General features: G+C 38.7%; 1 protein-coding gene across 2 annotated transcripts; it reads right to left on the minus strand.

Annotated features, from left to right (window-relative positions):
- On the minus strand, window positions 1-25457 carry fndc4a (fibronectin type III domain containing 4a). 2 transcript variants are annotated; one of them, XM_075458755.1, is made up of 6 exons: window positions 24722-25452; window positions 14425-14540; window positions 12935-13139; window positions 4141-4230; window positions 1487-1620; window positions 1-1010 (listed from the first exon to the last, which is right to left on the minus strand). In XM_075458755.1, exons 1-6 carry the CDS (start codon window positions 24795-24797, stop codon window positions 969-971), a joined length of 663 nt encoding a protein of 220 aa, XP_075314870.1. In that variant the 5' UTR covers window positions 24798-25452; the 3' UTR covers window positions 1-968. The 2 variants fall into 2 exon arrangements, with proteins under 2 accessions (XP_075314870.1, XP_075314871.1); XM_075458756.1 differs by lacking the exon at window positions 4141-4230 and having other exon boundaries at window positions 24722-25457.
- Between the last annotated feature and the right edge of the window lie 1848 nt (window positions 25458-27305).

Genomic DNA, 27305 nt, shown 5'->3' on the forward strand with positions numbered 1-27305 from the left:
TTTAAGCCTTTCAGTGACAGAAACTTTATTAGATTAGCTTCAGTTTTGTAATGGTACATTCAAAAGAGGGTTTGTTTCACACTTAAGGAGATACAGTTTCAGGGAAAAAAACAGTAAAGACAAATTGGAGAATAATAGGCAACACTGTTTTCTAAAAGCAAATAAAAGAACCAAAATATATAGAGCTTCTTTGTACTGCAATTTAGCTTATTTTGTCCATTTGTGCCATCTATCTTAGAATCAACATCAAATGCTATTCTACACGCAAATAACCTGCATGCATCTTTATTCAGTAAATCAATGGAATGTGTTTGTTACATATGAAATACCATGTAATCCAATTTCAATTTCAACGATATGAAAAACGCAAAGAAATGTAGTGATGGTAGTTTTTACAAATAAATTTTGGACACTTTTTTTTTTCCCATCCAATTAACAATCTACTCACAGCAATCGGACTTTATTAAACAGTTATGACCAGGCAGTATTTCAACACTATTTGCACTTGTCTATAACAGGTGAACATAGTATCTAACTGCACATGCCAATATAAAAAATACACTGCGTATTTAAAGTCACAAAGTCAGGCCTCCCAGAGATGATATTGTGTGTTTTGTATTGCAATAATATATCAAGCACCCGGCAAAGAGATTGGTGTTGACTGCACCATTTGTTAAAATCGATTCATGTCCTATCAACCTGCAGGAGTAAGTCTCCATAGCAACTGCAAGGTGTGTCAGTGTGTACAAGATGAGAGTGTAGATTTTTACAGGGCTGCTGGATGGAGTATGTAGGTTGGTGTGTTCCCCATACAAAAACTCGGTGCATGCACGCGTGTCCTCTGATGATGCCCCACAGGAAACTCACATTTCCTCTGCTTTTCCCTGCGTAGTACCCTCAGTAGTGAGAGAAGTCAAAAATGCATGAATGGTTGAAGACGGGGGAGTTGAAGTTTGGTGTCCTTCTCCTCAAACTTCAATGATGTTGATCGACGGCACAGACGGATGAAACTGCAATGCATAAGAAAAATAAAAGTTATCACGGTGATCTTGCTCTTTATTGTAGAATAAAGAAATATGTTGATCATTCAAGAGAGTTGCATTGTTGCTGTTGTTTTTTTTTTTATTTAATGGACACATAAATCCTGTTAGCGTTCATTTTAAAGCTGAAAAATTACATGTGTGTCATTCAATGTGTGTTATATTATTCGTTTAAAGAAAGTTTCAGCACTGCATAAGGTCAAGCATACAATGACTATGGTGAGTTAAAAGACCAACATAGTGCAACAAAATCATTTCCACAGAAGGTGAAACCATGCTGTCTCAAGGAGAGGCTTCACTTGCGTGCGCATACAGCTGCTTGTAAAAATTTCATTGTGTTAACGAAGCACCAGAGCCCGTGTTTATATAAAGGAATGAAATGTGCACGTTTTCTACATTTAAAATGAAAAGGACTTCTGAACTGACTGTGTCATGCAGATGTTCACCTTGCTCCTCAGCAGTCCCCCACTGTGGTGCTCCGGCGTGCTCCGTTCTGACGACGGTTTGACCTTCTCCTTACTGTTGCTGGAGTCGTTGTCCTTTATGATGTCATACTGCCGGCAGAAAAGGGCAATAACAGCTGCCAGGAGGAGAGAGATGGCAACATGTGAAACCCACACACACACAATAGGTAGGAACTCAGTCAAGAGGAAGGGACTGTCGCTCACATGACCCCCCCCTCTTGTGACTTAGCACATTAAAAGGCAATGTGGATACTGGGATTTTTCTACCCAGGGAGCTTGATGTTTTCGTCTTTATCTGAAAATTTGGGAGCTGGCGGAGTTTGCCCTGTTGCATTTTGTAATCTGCCAGATGCGGCTCTAGCTCCAGTCCGTTTAAAACTGTACATTCATAATTAACTTCGTGGCATCAGTGACTTTATGAATTTCTATGAGACATTCAGAAATAGATGTGCATCTCTGATAATGAACTCTCCAACGCTGAGAGAGGCTTTTATTTGATCGGCATATTATTATTCATGCTTCGTGGAAGTGATCTCCAAAGATGCAGCTCCTATGATGTTGTCTAATTAGAAGAACGATGTTGATGGTCCATATTTACAGTCATTTGTTTCATGGTAAAATTACAGCAGCATTTGTGTGAGAAGAGATTTGTTTATCAACATTATACTTATATATAGAGCTGTTTAAGTTGCAAAGAGGCAAAAGATACTTTTCTCGGGGGCATCATTTAAAACTTGGATTCAGAGCGAGATAAATTAATCTAAAATTGTCAGGATTTGTGGGAAAAAGTGGACCAAATTGCAGACAGCAAGCAGGAGCAAGACTGTTGTAGTATCAAGAGAATTGTAATAAAAACAGAAAGCACAGCAGGGCAGGGAAACCAAAACTTGACCATATAATAATCCCCAAGACTGGTGACAAAAATGTAAATGAAAACAACTGATATACAGAAGTTACAAGGACACATCTGGAGGGAATCGCAGAAAAATGACACAGGAAACCAACTAACTGGGATCAATCAGATCAAACAGAAACTGAACTAGAATACAAAGCATAACATGACATAGGAACTAAGAAACCAAAATGCGAACAATGAAAAAAATGAGTCCTTTAAAATGACTGCTTTATTTTTACTCGTGTGACGTCATCATCGTCCTTGTACTTGAGTACTTTTACGGTGTGGTATTATTGTTTTTACTTACTTACAGGATACCATACAGAACAGCAATTCAATAAAGCAGATAAGATTGTGCCATAGTAAAATAATGACCTTATTATTTAATTAAAAATTTTTTTTTTCAAACCTACTCCACGCAAAAGCAAGCAATAACGATGAAGGCTAAAAGAAGAGGAGAATATCTAATAATCATCTTGAAATAGCATATTAAAGGGAGTAGATGATGTGAATCTGAAAAATATGCCGTCCACTGTAAACACGCCATGTGGAATTCTCTCACTCCCACCTTCCACAGCCTCCATGTTACCTTGGTTTCTCTCATTAGTATCATTTAACATCTCACTCTGGTCCTCGTGGGTGGGAAGCTTCGCTCCTGGCAGCCTGTCAGATCTGCCACATCTCATTGTGCTTCAACAATTCATTAATCGGCACAAAACCCGCAAAGGAGTAGAAACTCACAACTGGATGGAGACCCTAGCCTAGATGGAACGAAAAGTGATGCTGGTTCGACATCACTGCCATGCAAAGAGACTAAAGAGATTATTGATTAGTGTTCAATTACATTGTATTCATTTAGCAGAAGCTTTTATCTGAAGTGATGGCAACATTTGAGGGCAATGTTGGGTTGAGCATCTTGCCGAAGGATACTTTGACATATAGACTGGGAAATATGAGGATTGAACCTGTGCCCTTTGAACTGAGGGTCAATCACTCTGCCTCCTGAGCTACAGCTGCCAATGTATCGCTGTAATTACTGCGTAAGACAGGAACCACTGTCAGATGTATATCCGAAGTCTTCATTGTGGACATCCTATACAGATCTTTACATTCTGCATATCCAGTACACTTTTAATGTAGCTTATTTTATAGGTTTTTAATGCCATAAAGACAGCAACCACACAGATTGATGCTTTGAATTGTAATAAGTAGTACAAAATCTCTCATCTGCCAACTGTATTTATAAAGTCAATAATAATCTCAATGACAAAGAGAGTATGTTATATTACAATAAGATTATTACTTTACCTTTATGTTTCACCTCATGGCACTTAAAGGCCTTTAAAACAAACATACTACTTTAATGTACTTTACAACAATTTGCATAGCTAACTATACTAATCTGTTTGTATTATATGTTTTAACAGTCGAATTTGATTTTTTTTTATGAGCCATGACTGACATCATCATTAGTATCAGATGACATTTTTCATGTTTTTCATTTAAATGTGTCAAATGATTAATGCAAGGAAACATGCAACATCCCTCTCTTCCAAAATGTCCAATACACACAAGATCTGTCAGAAACTGGAATACAGAAATGTCACATGATATTTACCTGAAGTTAAAAAGCTGGTTGAGAAAAGAGGTTTTTGGAGCCATTTGAACGGTTTCCTACTCTTTTCTTGTTTTTGTTTTTTTTCTGAATAATAATCTCCAAACATTCACTGTACAAACCTACCAGCCCACATGACCAAGACCACCACAATTATGATCATCTCTCCTGTTTGTAGATGGCGAAACTTATCCAGGCCCTGGACGGTGGGGTCATCTACGGGAGAGGACAGACAGCACAGTTGTAGCAGTAAATGCGGAACACTCCTTTTGTCTTTGCATCTTCATTTATTTCGAATAGACAAAGTCTGAGATACATTGGACATTAAAATGCAAATCATGCGAACGCCTCAACTGAGTTTAATTAACTTCCTCGATATGGTCTCTTGATAATGTCATTTTAACTCTCATTGTATTTCTGAAGATTGGTAAAAGTGAGAACAGTCTGTAAAGCTCATGACTATTAGCAGTATTAGTAATCTGGACATGTGGAAGGCATTACCACGTATCAGTCTTATAAAATTAATCCTCCTTTAAGTGAATTGACTATGGGCCCATTTCCACTCTCCCAACTATCGCTTTACTCGCCTGGATGGAACTCCTCCAAAGCTCCACTCATCCTAATTGCCTCTTTTAGTGAATCAACCCGTCAAGGAGCTGGTCCAAAGTGCCAGTCTGTCAGCTATCCACATATAATAGCAGTTACAGAGTGTGGTCAATTGTGATGCCACGATTCATCAGTGGTAAAGTAGTGTGGCTATGTGAGTGGAGAGAGGTAAGGTGTGGGGGTCATCATAAAATGAGCATGTTAAGATGAGTGCTATCGTCTAAAGTATGCCAAGGAGGAATGTTTGCGATGTCTGAGCAGGCTTAGGCTAAAACTTCCAGACGATTTTGACGGCAAAAAGAAGAACTCATCATATTCTACATTTTGAAGCACATGCCTGATTTTCACCAATGACTTTCCCGTGGGATTCTGTTGATCAAGCCGGTTTCCGTCCTATTGGATTTGATGAAAAAGTGTAACATTTATTCACACCATGATCTTTATCCAGTCATGACAAAAATAATCCTCAGATCAAGCCTCAGAAAAGTTACCGTATGGAAAAAAAAAGGAAAAGACAAACAGAAAGAGAGGTCATATCTCAGCAATCAAACTTGCTTCATGACCTTGGAAAAATTTACTATTAGAGGGTGCTGAAATAATCCAAATCACAGATCTTTTCAAGCTGCCCATCCAAGGAACTGTTGCACCTTTGTTGCGCCTTGCCATTCTGTTTGCAAGCTGAATGATCTTGGTTGATGTGCCACTGAATCAGCAGCAGAGGTAATCCAACATGAGTGAGTGAGCACAGCAGAACATGGCACCCCAGACAGCAGTGATACCGTCACTCCTTAAATTCGGCAATTCCTGCATTACAGTTGAATGCGCACACTCAGAAAGGTTGCACCACGGTTAGGCTGGATTCACTGTGTGGTGCGTGCTTTGCTGAACTGCTGCGTCACTGCCACATGTTTGTATTCACAACAACAACCTTTCTGCTGCAGCGCAGCAGCTGCCTTCATAGTTGTTTTCAATGCAGGGGTGCCTCAGATAATGACTGCAAATACAAGAACTTTGTGTTTTCTGTGGTCTACACTAAACAACAGATGTTTTTCTTGTGTTATATAAATACCCTACCTCTATAGGTTGGTAGAACAAATAAAGACAAGTATCTATTTCTGACAAAATAACACAAATTTGGTCTGAAAAGAGCCTTGTGTGATTGCAGTTTCTATTTTTGCCTTAAACATAAACTGAATATCTGGTCATACTGTGGAAGGTCCCAATGTCCAAATGTCAACTTGTCATGATAAGACTGGTCTTTTGGTCTTGATGGAGTTCTGTGCCTTCTTAGTGCACCTTATGATTTATTCATAAAGACCCTCCTAGACATACACTCCTGCCCATTAATGTGACAGAAGCTGGGAATGTCAGCATCACATCAGAGTGAGCACGCTTGACACTTTTCGTTTTAAAAGAGCAACATAAACTTTACTATTTAGATCATACCATGTAAGACTTATGTTATACCTTCAGAATGACATAAGTCTAAACTGGTGCGGCCACCTGTTGCTGGTTAAAAGCAATGGCAATAAGCCAACACACCAACAGATCCAAATATCTGATTTGAAGTGTACAAACTTCATTTCACACTCACAGAAGAAGGATTGTAAACCATCTGTTCGGTGGTGTTAGAGCAGAACATGGCACCCCAGACAGCAGTGATACCGTCACTCCTTAAATTGTATTGATGTTCCAAATTTCTCCTGAAATTTTCCTTTACAAAATAGTGCACAACAAACTTACAGAAGGTATACAATACATATTTTGAAATAGACTGTCATGTGTTGCGCCCTGGAGCCAGCAGCTGACGAAGAGGGCTAATACTAGCTATTACTAAATGGCACTAACATTTGCAACTCATTATTGTGTTTTTCTTACCCATTGAGAATGCCTGGTGAGCAAATAATACTGCTCCAATGCCCGTTGACATGCCAGGGGTAATTGTAATGCAGCTTACTTTATAAATATTTGCATGTAAGCTACAACAATGTAGACACTGTGGGTCTAAAAACTGATTTTTACCAACAATTGTTAGATGAATACAATAAAGAAACATTTAAAATAACATGTGGATACATCCTTTAAAGAAGACTCTCTATCAAGATGCTGCCCAGAAATGATCTGTTTTGTGCAACACAACTCTGACCACTGCATGGACTTCTGAAGGGACTCTGTTGTATCTCACTCTGGGATGTTAGGAGCAGATCCTTTAACTCTTGTAAGATGCCACAGTCAGTAGGTACACACCACAGATGATCAGGAAAACACCACAACCTCAGTATACTCAGTCCCAGCTGTCTAACCTTACAACTTTATCTAGTGAAAGAAACTCTTGTCTTTACCCTTGCACACCTCTGGAGTTGGAGGTGTCCTAACGTTTTGGATTAATAATTTATGCCGTGGATGTGTTTATGGATATGTGATGTGATAGGTTTGATAACATAGTGACAGAGCAAATTAAATGTTCAGATGAGCTCAATGACGTGCTCAATGACGTGTCCCTCTGCAAGAGCAGAATGGGTGAAGTGTTTTGCTTCTGGTACACCAAAGAATTTGTGCTGAGATGATCAGTCAACCTTCCTTCTGCTCTCTGCTAATCCCATGATGTTAGCTGTGGGTTTGAACTATGTCAGGAAACTGCATAACAACACACCAGGGATTCTATCCTGGTGTCACGGTGATGCTTCATCTGATTTATTCTCTCATTGTGTTTCCTTCAGACAAAACCGTTGTATTGTCGTTGTTGCTGTTGTTGTTGCAAATAACACGTTTAATGTTTTCAGTCATGCAATGATGCTCTTTAATTGTATATATATAGATTTTTTCCATACAGATAGGGATAGAGCAGTGTTTCAATTAAACTAAATACTGTATATTTGACTGATGGTAGCATACGTTTTTCTTTAATGGGGGAGTCTTGGTGCAGCTCCTGTCTCAGAAGAGAAAGCTTAGCATCTCTTTGAAGTATCATGCATTAATTGTGTCTTTGGAGACCACCTACCTAATAAAGGTTGACGGCTGAAAATATTTCTTTGCTCTCCTCTGTGCAGTAAAAAAAAAAAGTGGCAGCAGGTACACCGTCAACAGTTTTATTCTTTCATTTTGAATGAATTTAATGACTTTAAGGCTGATAGCAGTTTTTTGTTTGTTTTAGTTATGCCATTGCTGCACATGCCAGCAAATAATGCCTGTTCACTTTTTTTAACAGAGCACCCAAACAGCCTGCTACACATGCACAAGAAGGCACAGCAGGTATGTAATGGAACATATGTAGGGCAATGATGTGGGACAGTGATATGATAACTTCCAAATCAGATGCTCAGCTATCTTAAATTTTTAGCCCTAACTTTATGTCCTGCTAACAGGCTGGAATATTTATTCAGCATCATTAGTTATCTGTTAGTCCTTCAAAACATTGTACTTGCATTATATACAATTGTACAGTCCATTTATTCAAAATAGAGTTTGTAAATAATAGCAGTAATTTGTTAATATCTGCTCGTGAAATTGCAAACCCCAACCGGATGTTTGTGTCTCATCCCCTCACCTCACCTGCTCCTTCGGGGAGTGTGGGGAAAAGTACAATTGCCAAAAAAAAAAACATGCCAAAGTCCTGCTTTAGAGCCAGTATTTAGTTTAACTTTTCTGACCTAACTGAAACACGTTGGTGCAATATGGCAGTTATTCGCCAATGAAAACTGAGCAATTCCTGTTTTCATGCAATTTCGCACTAATTTAAACTCAACTGTGACTTTGCTAGATCAACAATTTCTTTATTCTATTCTTATAATTAATTTTATGATTACAGCTACATCTACCCATTTTTTGTTTTTATTTTTAATAAGTAGGTTTGTCCAAACGTTTGAATGGCACTGTGTGATATCCTTTTTATACTCCATGTATATACTTACAGTTGACACAAGAGAAATATCTGTTGTTTTGTGTAGACCAGCGATGACACAAAACTCTTGTTACTAATGGGCAAAACCACCGTAAGCCGGAACAGCAAAGCAGCCTTCATTCTTGAAAGGCAGGCAAAATGCAAAGATCACATGCTTTCCATAAGGAGATTGAAATGGACTTTTGTAACAACAAGACCTATTGATTGCTGAAAGATAAACTAAAATCAAACATCCATAGTAGCTTATTTTAATGTAAATCCTAGATGGGAAATAACTAGCCAGGAAATGCTCTATTTAGAAAAGATGGATTCTGGATCTGCCTTGGCCAGGTAAACATTAGGGAACATTCGTTTAACATGTAATGAAATTATGACATAGAACTGCAAATAAAAAATAAAAAAAAAAAAAAATCTATTTAGTTTCAATGGAAAGCACTTGGATGTCAAAACCAGCAAGATTAAAAAGGCTTTTAAGGGAACAATGGGCAGCACCAAGACCCTGAACAAAAAAATGCCCCATTGACTTAATGTACATGAAAGCTTATTAATTTTATTTCATGTCCAGATATGGAAAGAGCCCTTTTAAAGCAGAGATGCTTGCTAAGACATAGAAAGACATAGAAAAAAGAAAGAATAAAACAACATTCAGCTATTTCTGTTATTCAAAAGTGTTAGAATGCTTGGTGGATGATGGAGCTTCCAGTGAGTAGTAAATGATAGTAAATAGAAGTAAATATATACATCCAGCAGTATCACCTGAACTTTGAATCAGTTTCAGTTTATAGCGGTGCAGTGATTAAGAGAGTTATTTCGGTTACTGTGTTTGTCTCTGTAGTCATTCAGTCTGTATCTGGAACAGGGACAAAAATATAACAGTCCAGTAATCTACCTATTAAGTATCAGTTCCAGCTGTTATGTGTGTAATTTAGTCCAGATGATGTGTACACTGTGTGTGACACAGTTTCATGTGTGTAAACACGATTTAATCTGAAGAAAATTTGACCACATCAGTGTTTAGATGCACAATGACATAAAGCCAAACATGAAAAGAGCTGCAGTGTAATAAAGTTGATGAGAATTACACAAAGGAGCTTGATGTGATTGAACTTAAAAACTAGGGCATGGGGAGTCAGCAGTGCTGGCATTAGATTTATGGAAAGCTGACACTGATTGCTTCAACCCACCAAAACAAAGTCCTACAAATGAAGCTCATCCACTGAGTGGGCTGTTTTCTGACCCAGTTGGGTGACTCGGGGTTGGTGGGGCTACAAATCCAGATGAATGATGCATAGTAAATCTTCCAAGGAACTCGTACTTTCGCAAGACTTTTCATGCACAGCACCCGATTGAGATATATCGATGGTTACTTAGCTTTCTAAAATTAGTTTCTTTTCAACTTAAGAGTCTGACAAAATGATTTCCTGTTTATTTAATATGAAGCAACAGACAAGGAGTGGACTATTAGTGCCTGCATTAGCTTAATGGATAGTGAGCAGGCTCTTTGTTGAGTAAGATTTATTTTCTTGCACTTATTTAGGACAGTCTCGCCAACTTAATGATATCCAACCTGAGTCAGCTAAAGAGAAATATTTATGATTGTCTTGCATCAGCACTTCCAATTTTTCGCAACCTCGAACAGAGAATAAAAATCACCAAGAAAGAAAAGATGTGTCACACCAGTGTCAAATGCTGCGCTATGACCTTAGGATTGATTAAATTGGACTTATTACATAATTATGACTGAACCAATGCAGACAGGATAAGTGCAATACTTTTCTCTGAAAAGTAAAATCTTCATTACTACTCAGGATAGAAGGTTAAGGGTTTTCTCTTCATCTGGACTGAAATAAATTGAGGGCGGCTGAACCTATTCCCTGTTAGCCTTTATATATCCAGCTGTCTGTGGGTCTACTCACTGAATTTTAAGTGTTTAAGAGCCTGTAGAGAATCGCTACGGGTGATATAAAGATGCATAAATTTCAATGAGCTCGCTGTGCTTGAAGAGTCTGTCAATAATGCATTGGTGTCTGGGAGAAAAAATCCAAGAAGCACATCGAGCAACCCCTCTTTAACCTCACCCAATAAGGCTGTGGGAAGAGGCTCCCGGGTACTTGCCTTTATTGTGTCTCATTTTCAACTTTTTAAAATGATTTAGGGGTCAGAAGAGGCTTTTCAGCTCAACAGCATGGAAAATGACTGTAATGTGTTGCTTCTGTCTTTGCTTTGGGAAAAAGGCCTAAGGCAAATCATGTTGAATTTAAAGCAAAGCGCTGTGTTGCATAACAGTATAAAAACAGAGAAAAAAGAAGAAGCTGCAGAGGATTTTTGTGACATTAAGCTAAATTTTGGCAAATTATTTAGCCTCTTGAAGAGGAGGGATTCTGAATTCATGCAGTACCAGCAAACTAAAACATTTAATTATCTTTTAGGATTGAGATCAGGTGTTTGTGCAGCTCGTGACAAGTCAAGTCAATGACAAAAAAAGAACTTGATGCTCTTTTTATTATCCTGGAAACTTTAAGATGTTTCTAAGTTTCCTATTTGATTTAACAGCTTACTTTTCAATATGACAATTGTTGTCATTGTGTAACATTTGGGGCAATCTATTGCCAGAGTTACATTGGTTCAAGAGCAGGCCTTTCATGTTAATCAGATATTCTTATTACCGCCATAGTTTAGGGGTTTGAGGGAAGTGTGTGTGTATTGTTGTTATCACATTTGGATTTTTCCTGGTATATGACCGACTTTTGGTGTTTTTCCATATCCCGGAGTTACAGCTCACATCTTTTTGCTGTTTCATTGTAAGTATTCCCACACAAATGATACTATGTGATGCTTTTTTTTTTACCTCATCCAAGGTTGCATGCAAGCCAAGCCAATGCTACATGTTGCCATGGAAACGCTGCAAAGAAACATCATCACTTGTGGGCGTAAACAGCTTAAAGTTGTTGGAAAGTCCAGCACACAATTTACAACTTAAATCACAAATGTCTTGTGCTAGAATTGAAAACAGTGTACAGGACTAAAGACTACATGAGCATATTTTGTTAACTGGCAATATGGATTTACAGACTGATCTTCGTTTCTCCACTGAGATCAGAAGCACTCAGTCATTATGACCTCTCCCAAGAGATATTCAAACTCCTCTGAACTAAAAGCTTGTAAACTCATTCAGTGCAGTAAGTGCTCTATTTTCCTCTATACTCCTCACTTTTAAGTTTCTCAGGATAAAAGCATCTGCTAAATCAATGTAATATAATGAGCAAATACAAGGAGCAGAGTTGTGTGTCTCATCTGCATTGCTGCAGCTTCACTGACGCTGCGATGATAAACAGCTGAATCCGCCCACAGTGAAGGAGATTCTGTCTGTGATGGAAACAAAGCACTGAAGAGCCATGTTGAGTTGAACTGTGCTGTACCGTACCCTACCATACAATGTGATGACAGATAACCGATTTGATGTGACCAAAGCTCTTATGGGGACCAAAGACTGGTCCTAATGAGGGAGACTAAATTTTTCAGGGGTTCTGCTTAGAATTAGGAGGTTTTATTTTACTGAGGTGGCAATATTTGATATGAAGGTTAGCCTTAGACTTGCATATTGAATGACAGTCAATGTCCTAATGAGGATAGCTGTACAAGCTGTGTGTGTGTGTGAGTGCGTGTTTGTACGTGTTGTTTAACCGGAGAGGGCAGGGGTGCTACAAGTCACTACTAACACAAATAATAAATATCAGGATACAGTATTTTATAATAGATAGTGCTTTTGCAGCTCTTATTAAGACTTCTCTGTGTATTAACTGATAATTCACTTTACTTTGCCTAAGACAAATGTCAGGTTTAATGTGTGCATTCCTCCAACTGGACTAAGATCTAGAATCATAGCAGCCACTTTAGAATAGTCAATAATGCCTTCTCTCTTGCATTTTTAAGGTGTTTTAGGATGTTGAAGGAGGCATCACATGCAACTAAGACAGAATAAGATAGAATTCCCTGTCCCATCACACCATATGCAGTATGCATCATATGCATATGAGTAATGTGCACAGTTTATGGTGTCTGCTGTACCAACATCTTGAACATAACGACATAATAGAGTCCCAAGGACCTTAAACTTGATGATAATGATTTTAATGCTGGTCACATGAGAAAAATGCACCGTGGAGTTGTTAATGATGTTTAAAGTAATTAAAGTTACATCAATCTGTGCCAAGACCAACATTCTTCCATCGGAATATTCCATTTTAGGAGCAGTATCAGTGTTATTCACTTCACCTTCAAGTGGTATTAATGTTGCTACAGATTGGTGTGTAACTGTACAGTAGATAGTATTAAATGCAAACCCCTGCCAGGTAAACATGACGTAGAATGCAGAGAAGCCCATTTTTTCAGTGAACTTCTAAATCAGCATACCTTGGTTGGAGCTGTTGGAAGGAAAGCGGTCAGTCTTCTTGAGGGTGCGAAAATGGACTTTCTTGCTGGCTTGGCTTTCCCCGTAGAGGCCAATAGACTGGACCTGGATGATGTAGTCTGTCTCTTCCTCCAGATCCCAAAGAACGCAAGAGCGGCTGGTGGTGTTGACCTCGCGAATGAATCGCTGCATATGACCCTCCTGCCGCTGGGTATTGGAAAAGCGATAGAGAGCAACGGAACAGATTGAAGTATTGAGCACTTCTAGCAGGGATCAATACGGAGGACAATGAGGTGATCAGGGTGACCACACAGAAATACCACCACTGCAAAAAATGGGTCCCTAGAAAAGACACTGTCTTCTTCAGGAAGCGTCTTTGTTTCGCTTCATTAATTTTGACAGGGCAATGTTGAAATCAATAGTGCATCACTCTCCAATGTCGTAAAATGGCTGTGAACGGGCACCTGCACAGAGCACATGCCAATGCGAGAGAGAGAGAGAGGTGACCAGCTGGAAAAATAAAGCCCTGCAGAATAACATGCTGGGTACTTTATTATAATAACAGCTGGTATTTTGTTCTCACCAGATGGGGTCCTGACAAGGAATTGAAAAGTTGCGAAGTCAATTATTTGATTAACTTAGACTTCAAGTACTTTGAGAGACAAACTAAAAAAATCTCAGACTTTGTGTTTGTCCTTCACATGGTTGTAGGAACAGATTAAGACCCAAAGATGTGAGAACTCCCTCCCGTTGCAGTCAGAGCTCTCTTCTTACTACACTTTCAAGTCCATCTGCATTTAGAGTGGCTTTGGGCCAGATGTCTTGTTATGTGTTTTTTATGACTTTACTTGACTAAAAGGTCTGACAAAAAAAGCATTTTCATGTCTGTAAACAATGAATAATGTTATGATAAACTCTTATATAAACTCAAGGCAGTTACAAGAGGTGTTCAGGTCCAGTTACTTGACAGTTACATGATAAAGAGCCATGAGGAAAGAGTGTGTTCAGTCACACTGAATGAAAGGCAAAGTTAAAAGGCTGCATAATGTCCTGTTGCATAGTGCATAAAATTGATTGCAGTGCAGCAGCATTTTGCATTTGGTTATTCAGTGCTGGCGTCATTTCTTTTCCTATTTCAAGCCTTTTCAAATCTTTTCATTCTAAAAATGCAGTTTGGCAGGCTGACAAACTTATAAATATTCATGCTGCATACTTGTTTTCTCTTAAGTAATCAGCCATGGCAAGTTTTATCCTGACTCCAGGCTTCAGTGAGCCTTTCTCCATGTTAAGCAAGACCACCCCATTTCATTAAATCAGTTAAAATGGTCCACTGTCTATGAAAAACCAATGATATGAGAGAAAATTCCTCAATTCCAAACTCTGAATGGTCCGAGTACAAGAAAAATAACACAGACGTCGCTTTGTGAATTTGAGCATGTTCTGTTACCCTTTGCAAGGCTCTCCTGGTTTACACATGAGATTAAGGATTTACCTGTTGTGAGATGGAAAAGCCAATTACTATGTCTCCCTCTGGAACCTCCCAGGATACAGTTGCCGAGTCTGCTCGCAGGTGCATGACAGACACATTGACAGGAGCTGCTGGCCTATCTGGTGAATAGTAAACAGCAAGAAATATATCTGATAAAATAAGCAGTTGAACCAGCAACAGAAATGTTTGAGAAATGGTTTGTAAAGTCTTACAAAACATAGCAGTGGGTTAGATCCCTATAAGAGGCAGTGCTGTGTTGTGAGCATTTACAGACTGTTTGTGTGATCAACTTGGGTGTTGACTTTCTTGTCCATTGTGCAATGGAGGTATCGCAACTTATGTAATGTATATTTTTGACTGGAGGCACCTGCAATCGTCACACTGCTGTGTCCTCTGACGAAACATTTATAAAATCTTGTATTCTGTAGATTAACAGATTTATTATATTGTCTGATAAACTCAACCACTTACTGACTGGTATAATGAACATGTGTTCTCTCATTTTACTGTAAACATGAATAATTTAAAGTCACAGACTTGCATTACTGTTTAACCTAACCCTCAAAACATCCCTCTGTGATAACCCAACAGACTGGCTTTGATGTTTTTTTCATGTTTATCTCTCTCAGACAGGGTGACGCTTCTTCACCCTTTTGTCTCTTTGCAGCCACCTATCATGGCTTTGTTGCCAGCAAACATGTCTGTTGCAAAGTGGTGTAGCGTTATTGGGCATTTATATATGCATCAAATATAAGGATTTAAAAGACGTTCTCACTGTCTCAAATAAACCTTAAACCTCGAATTTAGGGAACCACCTTCCTTTATTTTAACTTGGTTTAAGTTTTTTTTTAAGTTACAGTCAGGGAGGAAAACTGTTAAAATCTTACGATCCTGGTATGTTAAATTAATAATCAATTTAATAATCAATTAATAATCCATTAATAATCAGTCTCATATCTCGCTACTTTCGTGAAAGTTCTCGTTTGGTTGGACAGACATTACGTAAAGAAAGCATACGACACAATCAGTGATTATAACATATATATAGATATATGAACTGTTTATTAAAATGATATGATCTTAGACATGAACCTTTAAACAAACAGGAGATGCATTGAATATGGGTGATTATATAAAACACTTAGTGAATGGAAAATAAAATATGGGAATGGAGGGATACTGGATTCAAATAGGTTGGCTGACTATTTGACGCTAAATACTGACATTTCGGATTAATTTATCATTCTGTGAAAGCCTCGAGACATCCATCAAACCCACTTTAAGGTGAAAACGGGTCGGTCTTACTGTGCTGAAGTTCTGCTTAGCCAGCTCGGAACACGGCAGCGGCCACGGGGGTCCGAGGGGATTTCTCTTCCGCTCTCTGGGCCTTCCTGGTTGTGGTGGCTGACTTTAGCGGACTTCTCAGTTGCTTCTTTTCACCGGGAAACGGGAACGATGGTGCCGAGGGCTGTGGTTAGATGATCAAATTCTCCGAGTGTCAGAGTTGGTCCGTTGCTTCTCTGATGAAGTGAACTTAAGTTCACAGAAGATTAATAAAAGGTTGCTTGGAGTTGGCTTCTTGGTAGGAAAAGGTGATGGTGGCGTGTAACGGCGGAGGTTAGAGCGTGCGACGTAAAAAGGACATGGATGACGATGGACGAACAAAAACACGGAAAACGTGCATCTTCAGACTTCATTCTGTTTCTTTCTTCGAGTCTTTCTTCCTTGGGTCTTTCTGCCATCTCCTTCCTCTCTTTTGTCGTATTCTGCACGGCTCATCCTCTCATTTTTCCGCTTTCTTCAAATCTCTCCAGATCTGAGAAACTGAACAACTGAAAATCACATCTAATCTGCTCCCTGAGCAACTGTGATCTCATCCATTCTCTGCTCTGTGTCTGCTCAAATCTCCTTCTTCTCTGTCCTCTTTCTTCTTTCTTCTGATCTCTGAGTTTGGATTTGCGGGTTCCGTGGTTTGACTCTCGGAGGCGGGGCATGTCGTAAGCTTACACTACTCTTTCAGCCAATGATATGCCTGAACTGTGGTGAATGTCTGCCTGGGTGTCTGTGGAAGATGATCTACTCAGCCTTTTATGTGGGGATTTCGGGCTGAAACAAAGAAACTCTTATTTCTCCATTACTCTGTCTCATAGAACATTTGTTTTGGTGATTCTGAAAACACCACATCTTGTTAAGATATGCAGGTTAAAGATATAACATAGACTTGCAATATAAAGACATCAAATAACACACAACATAATAGAGACGATGAGTTTCAAAATTCAGATGGATATCTATGAAGTCGTGACATATGAATAGCGAACCACACAATGTTGATTTTTTGTGTTAACAATGGGGATACCAAACAAATACCAAATAGATACTGAAGGGACATCGTTAAAAGTTAAATTGTTGCATATATTTTGTCCATCTTACTGAGTCCTTGTGTTCAGCTATAGCTTCCATCGGCGAGTTTGTCTTTTCCCAACAAGATTATTTCTCAGTCGATATTTAAGCCAGAATCGTACAAATTGTCTCTAGATGCGTCTTGTGATCTAGCTGGAAACCTGAAAGAACGTGTATATGGTTATCAAACACATTTAATACAGTTTAAGATTTGACTAAAAGTGAGTCTTAGTGAAGTATTCTCAGTTCGTGTGTAGCCATCTGGTCGGTTCTCTGGTGGAAAAGGGTGTTAAAGTGTCAACTTCGATTTATGGTGAAGATAACATATTGAGGTCTCCCACTTTTGCAACAGAAAGATCCTTTGTTCATTTTAGTTTATCCCAATTTTATGGCAAGCGTCTGTTGGAGTTCCCCTCCACGAAAAACTTTCAAAGGGCCGAAGGTTGTTGTAAATTAGGCAGTTTCTGTCTCTTTTTCCTTTGTGGAAAGAAAATGAAGATCTGTTTTTTATCCACATACGTAAACATCCCCCACAGGAATGTTGGTTTTGTCAAAGTTTGAAAAACTCTTGATCCACACGGCACTGTGACTGCTACAGTGGGAACAAAAGCCTGGGAAGCAAAAGGCAAGAGGAGCAGAGGGGGGTGGCTGTAATAGAGGACTCTGTGTAGCAACACAGCCTCCAAGCAATCACCTGGGTCAGATGCTTTGGCAAGATGGGATTTGCTGAAACCTGGAGTCCTTCCTCAGGGCTTTTGTTGTTACTATATATATATCTAATGAACTTTGTGTTCCATTTGTGTCACAGAAAGCGACTGATGTTATTTGGAATGGTTCAAGTGAGCAAAAATGTCACACATGGCAAAAAATGACAAAAAGAAAAATATCTTACGAGGTGTCTTCAAAGAAGACTTAAGATACAGCAACTGTATACTAAATTAACTTGTGCAGATATGGATTTTCTTGTGAGTTACAGTTGCTGTTAAATTATTCATCATAGAATTTTTAGTCACATCCTTCTCTGGCAGTTTATATTTAAATATTAATTGGCAGTTGTGTGTTTTAAACATTCAAAAACTTTGCTGCTGGCATTAAAAATCCAAAAGCATTTGCTGTACAAAGAATATTTCACCCAAAATGTTCACTTGAGAAAGAAAGGTGAAAGTCAAAATGATGATTACAGAGGGCAATTTCAAATAATTTGTGCTCTCCTCACTCAGTCCCCTCCTGTAGCTTTTCTCTTATCCTCACACATCTCCACTTTTATCTCTCTCTCTCTACTGTCTTTTGTTTCTTGCACTTCTGTCAATTCTATCTTGGAGACAATCAGTGATGGCCTGTGTGTTTAGCGCGAAAGGTGATGCTGACGCAGGTTTGTAGACCTTCAAGTCAGACAAGGCAATTGGTATACCTGTCTGATATGAAGCACAGGGAGGGGGTTGGGGCCAATCAAGCATGACGCTTGGTTTGCCCGGCTCATGACACAACCAGAGATTGGTTTGTAGAGGGAAGTGAATGAGCTGAAAAAGAGGCCAGCCTAATTCTTTGGGAAGCCTGAGAAGAAATTAATGCCCTATGGAGATAGTGGTGAGAAAGTTGTGTGGGCTGGTAGTAAAACTGTTATCAAGAGGTTAAGAGGTGTTAGATTTTGTCCATTTAATGGGGCTGCTGTGTGAACACAGCTGATTTAATTCAAATTTACATGAAGTTTAAGTTGTCTTTGAACTCTGTTGGGAAAGACTTGTTTTGTATAATGTATGCTTATAAACTTTGACCGCTGTCCTAGCTGTCAAATTAGTATTTGAAACATACATTTTTTTTATTATTATATACCTATGAACACGTGAATCCTAAGAAATACATTAAATTAACAAGATTATTCCATCAGTGTATTGATGTTACTCTCAGACAGGGACATTATTGCATGAGAACTCTCGTTTAAAGTCACCTCCACTGATGATGGTACAGTAACATGAGTGATAAGATAGCAAGTTAAAAAGCTCAAGCATATAGTCACAATCACAGATCTACAATAAGTTTGTCTGATCACCTGAAAGAAGAAAGTCACATCTGAGATCTGATATCATACCTGCAAGCTAAGTAGATATCACATTCTGTTCAAGAGAGCCCAATTAAATTTGTACTTAATTATCCAGCATTAAATATCTATGAGTGGCAAATGTACGTTATCTTCTAAGAACCACAGTTAAAATTAGAGTGAGGTGCTTTCATTCAGTGAAATGACAGTCAGATGAATGAGTGTCCTGTGTTATTTAAACATCAAGGATCTGTCAAGTCAGGTCAAATGTTGGAGTGTATAAAGGCATGAGCAGAAGAGTCCTCTAAGGACCTCACATGTAGTGTGCAATTTCGAGAAAGGGGCTGCTGAATTATTGTTTTGTGGACACGTAAGACCAAAATAGAACCTTTTGGTTTAGTCAAAAAGTGCTTTGTTTGGAGAAAACTGAATTCTGCATCCCAGCGTAAAAAGCCTTATCCTATCTTTAGAAATAGTGGTAGCAACATCCCAGTTTGGGCCAAATTTTCTGCATCTGGTTCAAAGTAACTTCTATGTTTGATAGAACAATTATATCTAAACTATAGAAGTGAATTTGAATGGAAAATATCAGAACTGAGTATATGTTCAAAGTTGTTAATTTAGCAACAGACAATCCTAAGTACAGAAAAGGCCCTAACAACAAGTAGTTGGAAACAAATAACTAGAACTTGTGATACTATTTGTAAGGCTATTTTCCTCAGTGGATCATAACTACCATTTTAAGTTTTTGGTTTTCTTTGTCTACTTTCAGGATTTGCATGAACACCTGAGGAAGTTCAGTGAAAAACATGTTGTAACTAAATGTCCCATAAGAGTTGTTGTAGATTTTGTAGCCATATGATTACCATGACAAATATTGCCAATATAATGAGCAATGTAATTTGTTTAATAACAGCACTTCGGTCTCTGTGGTGAACAAGCAAACAGCATCAAGTCTTAATTGCCATCTGCTCTTGCTCAACATTAAGTCCTCCTCAGAAACAGGTGTAACATTTATCTTAGAATGGACACATTCATTTCTCTTGAAGCTCGTTGTCCTTTAGGTAATGAGGGTTGCAGAAAGCCAAGCTTGGGCACAAACCCAGCCACTATTCATGATGCTTTGCCTGCGGATCATTTACAGGTGATGGAGGAAGTGACAGCTCAGTTGAAACCAGCCATGAATCATCCCTAATGTGTAAGTGCTCTCTTCCTATATGATGCTGTTTCCATTACAGGCGGTTGAGCAAGACGACTATATGTTCAACTTGAAGCGCCAAGGTAATGCAACTATAACAGAAAGAATCAGGTGACATTTTTCCATCTAAACACTGACGTTTTGTTGGCCGTTAATGAACTATTTTAGGGGCATATGATAGGTGAGAAATGATGGCATGTTTCTCAAAGTTTTTATAAAATTATTTTATTCATTTCAATTCCACCTCTCTTCCCTGAGATCCCCTCCACGCCCCTATTCATTTGATATTCTTATCAGCGATGATAATCATCATTATGAATATTTTCTGTCACTGACTAAGCCCCACTCCACGGAATCTGTAATGTAAGATCTGAAATTAAACAGCCATAGGTCATAGAAGGAGAGGTGTGTGTCAGTGCAAATAAATGGTAAGACCCTCTTGGGATGTGGGACCACTGCCAGGATGGATCACAGCAGATAGCCAAAGACCAGTACATTAGCTAGAGTGCACGTGGAGAAACAGTGAAAGTGCTGTGGAATCTCTGAATGGCTGCGAAGCCCCGTGGAAATGAGCCCAGGTTAAATTTATCAGAGCCAGATATAAGGCTGAAGCATCTTATATTGTGACCTCTATATTTGCTTGCCAAGCACAGTTGCCTGTTAGTTTATTGGCTGTGTTCGCATCCACACCAAGAGTGACTGATGATATTTTTATGGTCTAACGATAAAAGTTCTGATTTAATGCGATAAGACAGCCTGGATAGCTTTTAGTCACGGACAACCCTGAATAAAAAAATTTTACATTTTTAAAAATGAGACACGCATAGAAAATTGGAGATTAGATTACACATTCGATTTAAAAGGAGCACAATTTGACAGGTGACATGCTAACTACATTTAATAATTCCCAAGAGCCATCTCTGTTTAATTTGCTGTTTGTATTATTGCATTTTGTACTACCTACTGTGGGTTACTGAATATAGCAGTTGTACCCAGAGGGGCAAATAAAAAAGTTATCTCCTGTGGATCTATAACCTCTGGTTTAAGTTGCAGATTGATATTGATATTATGGCCGCTAAACATATTGTAGCTCTGTGTTTTTTAAAAGAGAGTGATGGCTGAGTGAGTGATGTAATATGATAGCCTGTTACATCAATTACAATGCTGTTTTCAAAAGATTCAAACTGTCAAATGTAAATAAAAGCCGAACACAATGATCTGCAAAACATATTGACTTGATTTAATTCAAAATAGTACAAAGATAACATTTTAAATGTGGAAACTAGCATTCAAAAACAGATTTTGAACTTGCTAAAAGATTTTCATATACTGTATGTGTTATTTTCAATTCAGTTTAAGAGAGACATTATTTTTCAAATAAATGCTGCTTCATTGCTGTGTAAATTCTGAGGTAAAGGCAGAAACTGCTGTAAAACACCAAATAAAGTCTGACAATTAGGGCTCTGCTCATTATTCAGCAGCAATATATCACCAAGGTGATTGGTCAGTTCAATAAATACATAATAAAACTCTCAAAGTTATATAATACACTTCACTTCAAACATGTTAAAAGGCAAAACAGTGATTTACCGGGAAATGGTCCCTATGTCCCTGTGTCATTAAACAGATTGCAACTGCTTCTACACTAGTGAGTTTAAAGGGCTACATTAAATATTATCCCTTTTTAATCCTTATTTATAATGTCTAATTACCTTTTCCATGAAATAATGTATTCACTGATACGTCAGATAAAAGCAGAAACTCATAAGGTGACCCAGGTTTTGATGTGTTGCCCAGTCAGTCTTCAAACAACTTCATCTGGATGTATTTCAGACTCAATCGTAGCAAATCTAAATGTTCTTCCCTGCACAGCTGAACGTTGTCTCACAGTTGCAAAGCACCTGGTAGTTCAGCTCTTAAGCAATATCATGCTGGTTTTATCTCAACAGCACCACCTGTCCCTATATTACCTTTTGATATAATTGTATTTGCATCCACTGCATTCTGTGACCTTGCTCTTCTTTCATATGTGATACTATGGAACTTAATGTAAGTTTTGATTTCAGCATTATCCGATATGGAACAATACGATATACTTTATTGTCCCCTTGAGGAGATTTGGTTTGGGCTCAAGTGCTGTCACAACCGCTGCCTTCACTAAAATATCAATAAAACAAACAATAGTAAAACAAATGATAACACCTGTAACCAGAGACACACACAAGTCAACCAGACAGCAGCACGTGTTGCAAAATTCCCCTATTGAGAAAAAAGCTAATTGTTATTATGAAGTTGTTTTGTAGATAAAAACAGTTGGAAAGTTGTTTCCAGCCAGATAGGGTGAAGTCCTGTGCTTTTTCCTGTGCATTTCAAAGCCATTTTCCATGAGGGATATTCACTGTCCTTTTTTTTTTATGTGGAACCAGTCACACTTTTCACATATCCAGAGGCTGTTAAACTGCAGTGAGTCCAGTGTCAGTCTAAGGTTAATCTATTCTCTGGCTAAACTCTGTGGCTTTCTCATGCCAACAACTTCATCATCCCTAAACTGTAATGTCTAACATGCAGTAATGAAGGAGCAGATTTATGAGCAAGCTTGTCACAATAAGGTTTTGTAGTCTTACTGTAACCACCTACAGAGGGTTACAAATACTAGATGTGTAGACAGCAAGAAGCAGGAGTCACTGAGTTATGCTAAAGCTCTGCTGTAAGATTAAAAATCCCTGTCTTTAAGCCCATGGTGTGTCCTGTGAGAGTGTGTAAATATAACCCATGTGACAACACATAAAATTATGACACCATCAGCAAACATTGGCTATCATTCTGATGGATTCAGCTCTCAAACAGAACCGCTATTTGTCAAGAACGTGTCACCAGCTTGATGAACAGCAGATTGCCAATTTTATTTGAGCCTGGTCATCCAATAAATCTTAATTCACATTTGTTTCATGTCTGAAGCCTTGTGTGGAATTCATTTTCCTGTGTGCTTGTTTTCAGATTGTGTCTGAGTATGCATATATAACTGTGCCCAACATTAAAGTATTACTTGTCAACTTGTGCACAATAATGATAAAATCAAACCTTGTGTGGACTGTTTTGAAATCTCAATTCCTAACTGGTAATTAAAAATCTGGAACAAATGTCATGTCCACATGTTTTTTTTTTACAAATATGCCATTTTCACTAATACAGATTTAAAGACTTGTGCCTTGTGGGTTACTTTGTGATTATTTCATGAATGATGTGAAAAAGAAGGCTTTATGGATGAACGAAAAGCTCAGATCCCATTTCAGTCGCTGAAAGTAAAAAGAAAAGCAAGAAAAGTATTTTCTATTTGATTTATCTTCATTACATAGGTCTAACAGCACTTTAAAAGCGTTTATACAAATTCCACTGATAGCTCTAACTAAAATACTTCCTGTTCTCTTTCTGTAAGGCTAAAAATTTAAATCACATACCTTGTCATTTACCAAAAAGCAACAGAATTAATTTAGACCTCCCTCAGAATGGCTTGCCATTGTGAAACCGATAGTCTCCTGCTATGCAAGAGCCTGCCAGTAAATAATTCAACATTTATTTTCAATTACTTTGAAGCTCATTTCAACAGCTACATTTATTTGCATGGGTGCCATGCACATTATTTAAATAGAAGTTCAGTTTTCCCCATACCAAACAGATCAGAGATGCCTCTTACACATCACATGTCAGCACAAAACATTCAAATATCTGAGTATTTGTCTGAGACAGGTAGTGTGCACACCCACAGAAAGAGGAAAGTGCCAGTCTAATTCTCTCAAGGCACTATCACATATAAGTCTCAGTTCCTTTGAGAAGCCAAGGAGGATGTGATAGAGGCAGACAGACAGATAAAGAGACAGAGATACTGTTGATGCATGTACACAGATGCACAGGACATTTCTGTGACCAACGGTACACTGCAGTGACGATAATGCAAAAGAGACTATTTTTCTATCTATATATAAGTAAGCTGACAAATAATTTAGGAATGGGGATCTGTCTGTTGCTGGATCTCATTAATGTAAGTGTTGCCTCTGCAGCCAGTGTTTCTCTGGCACATTAATTCAGAGAAGTGGATGGCCTTGTGTTGTCTGGCCTTAAGTAAAAGATTTTGCACTTTTAGTCAGACTAGATGGAGGGAAATTACACACAATGGGAAAAAGCTTGATTGTGAGTGGATTGTAGAGTTTCAATATATTTGTTGTTATTTTGTGGGGGTTTTTTCAACTTCATGCATGAGTAGTGCACACTGCTGGGTCTGTTTTTATATATTTATATAACCATTTAATTGTTAAATTAAAAAGTGAAGGACATATTAGAATAGATTGCATGTCTTGGTTTTATAAAATCAGTAAAATGGCTTGAAGCCTAATTCACACACGACTGGCTTTCAAAAATCTCTATATTGTAAACAGGTGTTTCTTGAGTTTGATGTTATCATAGTACATAGAGAAACCTAAGCATAAGAATACTACAAGTACTTCATATTTAAGTCTTATTTGATGTGTATGAGAAGGTGTTGACATTAATTACATCATCAAGTCCATAAAAACCTTCAGTTTGAATGATGTGATGAGGTGCATTTTACAAGGCTATGAAAGGTACAGTAACCAGACTCCTTTACTATATAGGCTCATACTTACTTGCTCCCACCAAGAACACGTCGCTGCCAAAAAGCAACAGGACCACGGAGTTGACCAAAACAAGCAGACGAGCCATGCCTTGGAGGATGTGGTTGCTCTTCTTAGATTATGAAAAGGCAGTTCTTCTATTCTTGCAGGGTAACTAAATATCAGCAGTTCATCTTGTTTTTTTATATCGCGCTGAACTTCCTCCGTGGATGAACGATTACTGGCCGAATCTGGCTCTAGCTGGTCAGAAAGCAAATAACCTGTGAAAGTACGTAACAAAGGATGTGTTCGGAAACATTTTGTTGCGCCGCGGGGGGTGGGGGGTTCACTCGGCGTTTAATTCCACGAGTCCTTCATCCATGATCTCATGCAAACTGAGGCAGTCTGATGTGCGACTAACTCTCGGGGCTGAAACTGTGGACCACCGTCATCCTGGGGACCGTCGAGCATCGGCGAGCTCAGGTGCGAACAGGTCGTGGAAAAGATGGTGCTTGCGGGGACGCCGAGGGGCGATTCAGCACCATGGTCAGCGCATAAGTTTTCAGACTGCCTTCTCGCTCCGCGGTTTGATGTTTTTACGGCTGAACTTGTTCCTTCACGCACGTGAGGTTTGTCGTCCTGCGGTCGGGTAAACTCCAAAAAAGCCAGTGAGACCCCCCCCCTAAGATCCTAACTGAAGTGCACGCGCAGCCTACACTGATTCAACCTCCACGTGTCACCAGAGGAGAGACCACGGATACGCCCACCCGAGCTGCAGCCACCACTCACACTGCAGCGTGCCCCTTCAGCCACTTTAACATTTCAGTGGCAATATCAGGCTGACAGCTATAGGTCGAGGGGTGGGATATGTTGTCAGGCATGTGACAGAGGCAGCATGCATTAAACTTAGGACAGGCATAAAAAAGATACACCTTGGAGCACTGTGCTATCCCACCGCTTCATTCACCAAACTGGTGATGATAAATTACGAATAATAAGCATAAGAGTTTTATTCTGCAAACCCCCTGTGCTCTCTGTACAAGCAGCACCAGGTCGATGCGCCTCTCACCCATCATACACTGCGCAGGGCTCTAAGACACACCATGTAATCAGGAAGCTGAATCGGGCTGATAAACTGAGTGCATTACCTCGTGGGACAAACGTTTCAAGGCAGATTGCTTGTCTTTCTACAATCTGCCTGAGAAAAGATGAAGTCATTAAACGTTTGGTGAAGATATTTGTCAAATAAAAAGCAAATGTTGCACTTTGTTGCCTTTTCACAGCTCCTTCACATTCTTATAATTGTATTACTCTTTTAGCTGAATAACCATTAGAACTTTTTATTGGTCAAGGAAATTATTACTTTCTTCTTGCTATGGCTCCTATGTTTTTATCTGTTCTTCATGAGCCACAGCAGAACAGACGCATTTGGAAAAAAAGAAAAAAAAAACAGAACAGGAAACCAAAGTAGACTTTTAAACAAGATGTTAGTGATAGTGGCGTTGCCATGACAGCAGTCTGTAGCTGACATTTCTGTGGCATTCGTCTCTAAGAGATTTTCCTTGATAAGAGCGCTGAAATGTAAGCTTATTGTAGCCAGTAGCAACTGCATTTACTTTTTTTGTCTCAGTAGTGTTCTGGACTAAAAGTCAGTATAAATGTTGATGGGGTCACTTCTTTTTTATTTTACTATATGGTGTCAGCTAGTCACCGCCTCAGATTATACATTTATTTTACTGTTTAGCATCAGGTTGGTGTGTATATAATTTTTTTCTTAAAGAATTTAACTGATGGTTCATTACATCATTGAACGTTTAGCTTTTTTCCCCGCTTAGGCAGTTATCATTCTTACATCAATGATGTCAAGAAGTTAAGGCCCTGATACAGCAAACCAAACCATCAAACCATCATACCACTATCACCACGTTTCACAGATAGGATGAGGTTCTCATTGCTAGATTCTAGTGTTTTCCTAAGCCAGTTATCCAGGATAGGAACAATAGGATATGTTACTGCAGTGTCAGTTCTAAGGGAAGCCTTAGAAGGTGGTGAGTCACCTTCAAATTGCTTGACTGCTGGACTAAGCTTAAACAAGGTGACATAGAAATGAATTTATTCATGTGGTGTCCTAAAGAGCTTTGTCAATGAATCAAGTGAAGGAGCATGAGACCTTTTGAAAAGCAAAAGGTGACTTTTTACCATCTTCTGGCTTTTGAACCCTGAACAACCCTCCACTTTTCCTCGGTAACACTATGTAGTTTAAAAACTTTCAAACAAGATCCAGAGAACCAGGGTTAAAAGTTCTCAGATTGGATTCACCTAGCACGAGGTAGACTTGAAATGTTAATTGCTTTGGGTGTAGTGCCCAGTGAAAGACCTTTATAAGTAATGAGAGTGGGAGTGGTAGCAAGGATTGAACAAGTGAAATAGACTCTTTGTAGCTTAATTTATCCATCCTGCCAATGACTGAAATACTAATGGTGTCAATTTGTAAATGCTATTTTGGATGACGCAATCCAAAGTCTAGAGTTTTTTGGCTTAAAATACAGCAATTATATAATGTATTAATCACAATTCAATTAAATTACTCCATTAAAGCTCTCTGCATACATTACAT

This window comes from Odontesthes bonariensis, chromosome 24, assembly GCF_027942865.1.
Source record: "Odontesthes bonariensis isolate fOdoBon6 chromosome 24, fOdoBon6.hap1, whole genome shotgun sequence".
NCBI lineage: Eukaryota > Metazoa > Chordata > Actinopteri > Atheriniformes > Atherinopsidae > Odontesthes > Odontesthes bonariensis.

What these genes read in the sequence shown, in the direction of transcription:
- fndc4a (XM_075458755.1), bottom strand. Translation starts at nt 24,797, where the DNA reads ATGGCTCGTCTGCTTGTTTTGGTCAACTCCGTGGTCCTGTTGCTTTTT. An exon ending in CGTGTTCTTGGTGGGAGCAA is followed by an intron (nt 14,541 to 24,721) that starts GTAAGTATGAGC and finishes ACTATTCACCAG; the next exon opens with ATAGGCCAGCAGCTCCTGTC. An exon ending in GGGGACTGCTGAGGAGCAAG is followed by an intron (nt 1,011 to 1,486) that starts GTGAACATCTGC and finishes TATGCATTGCAG; the next exon opens with TTTCATCCGTCTGTGCCGTC.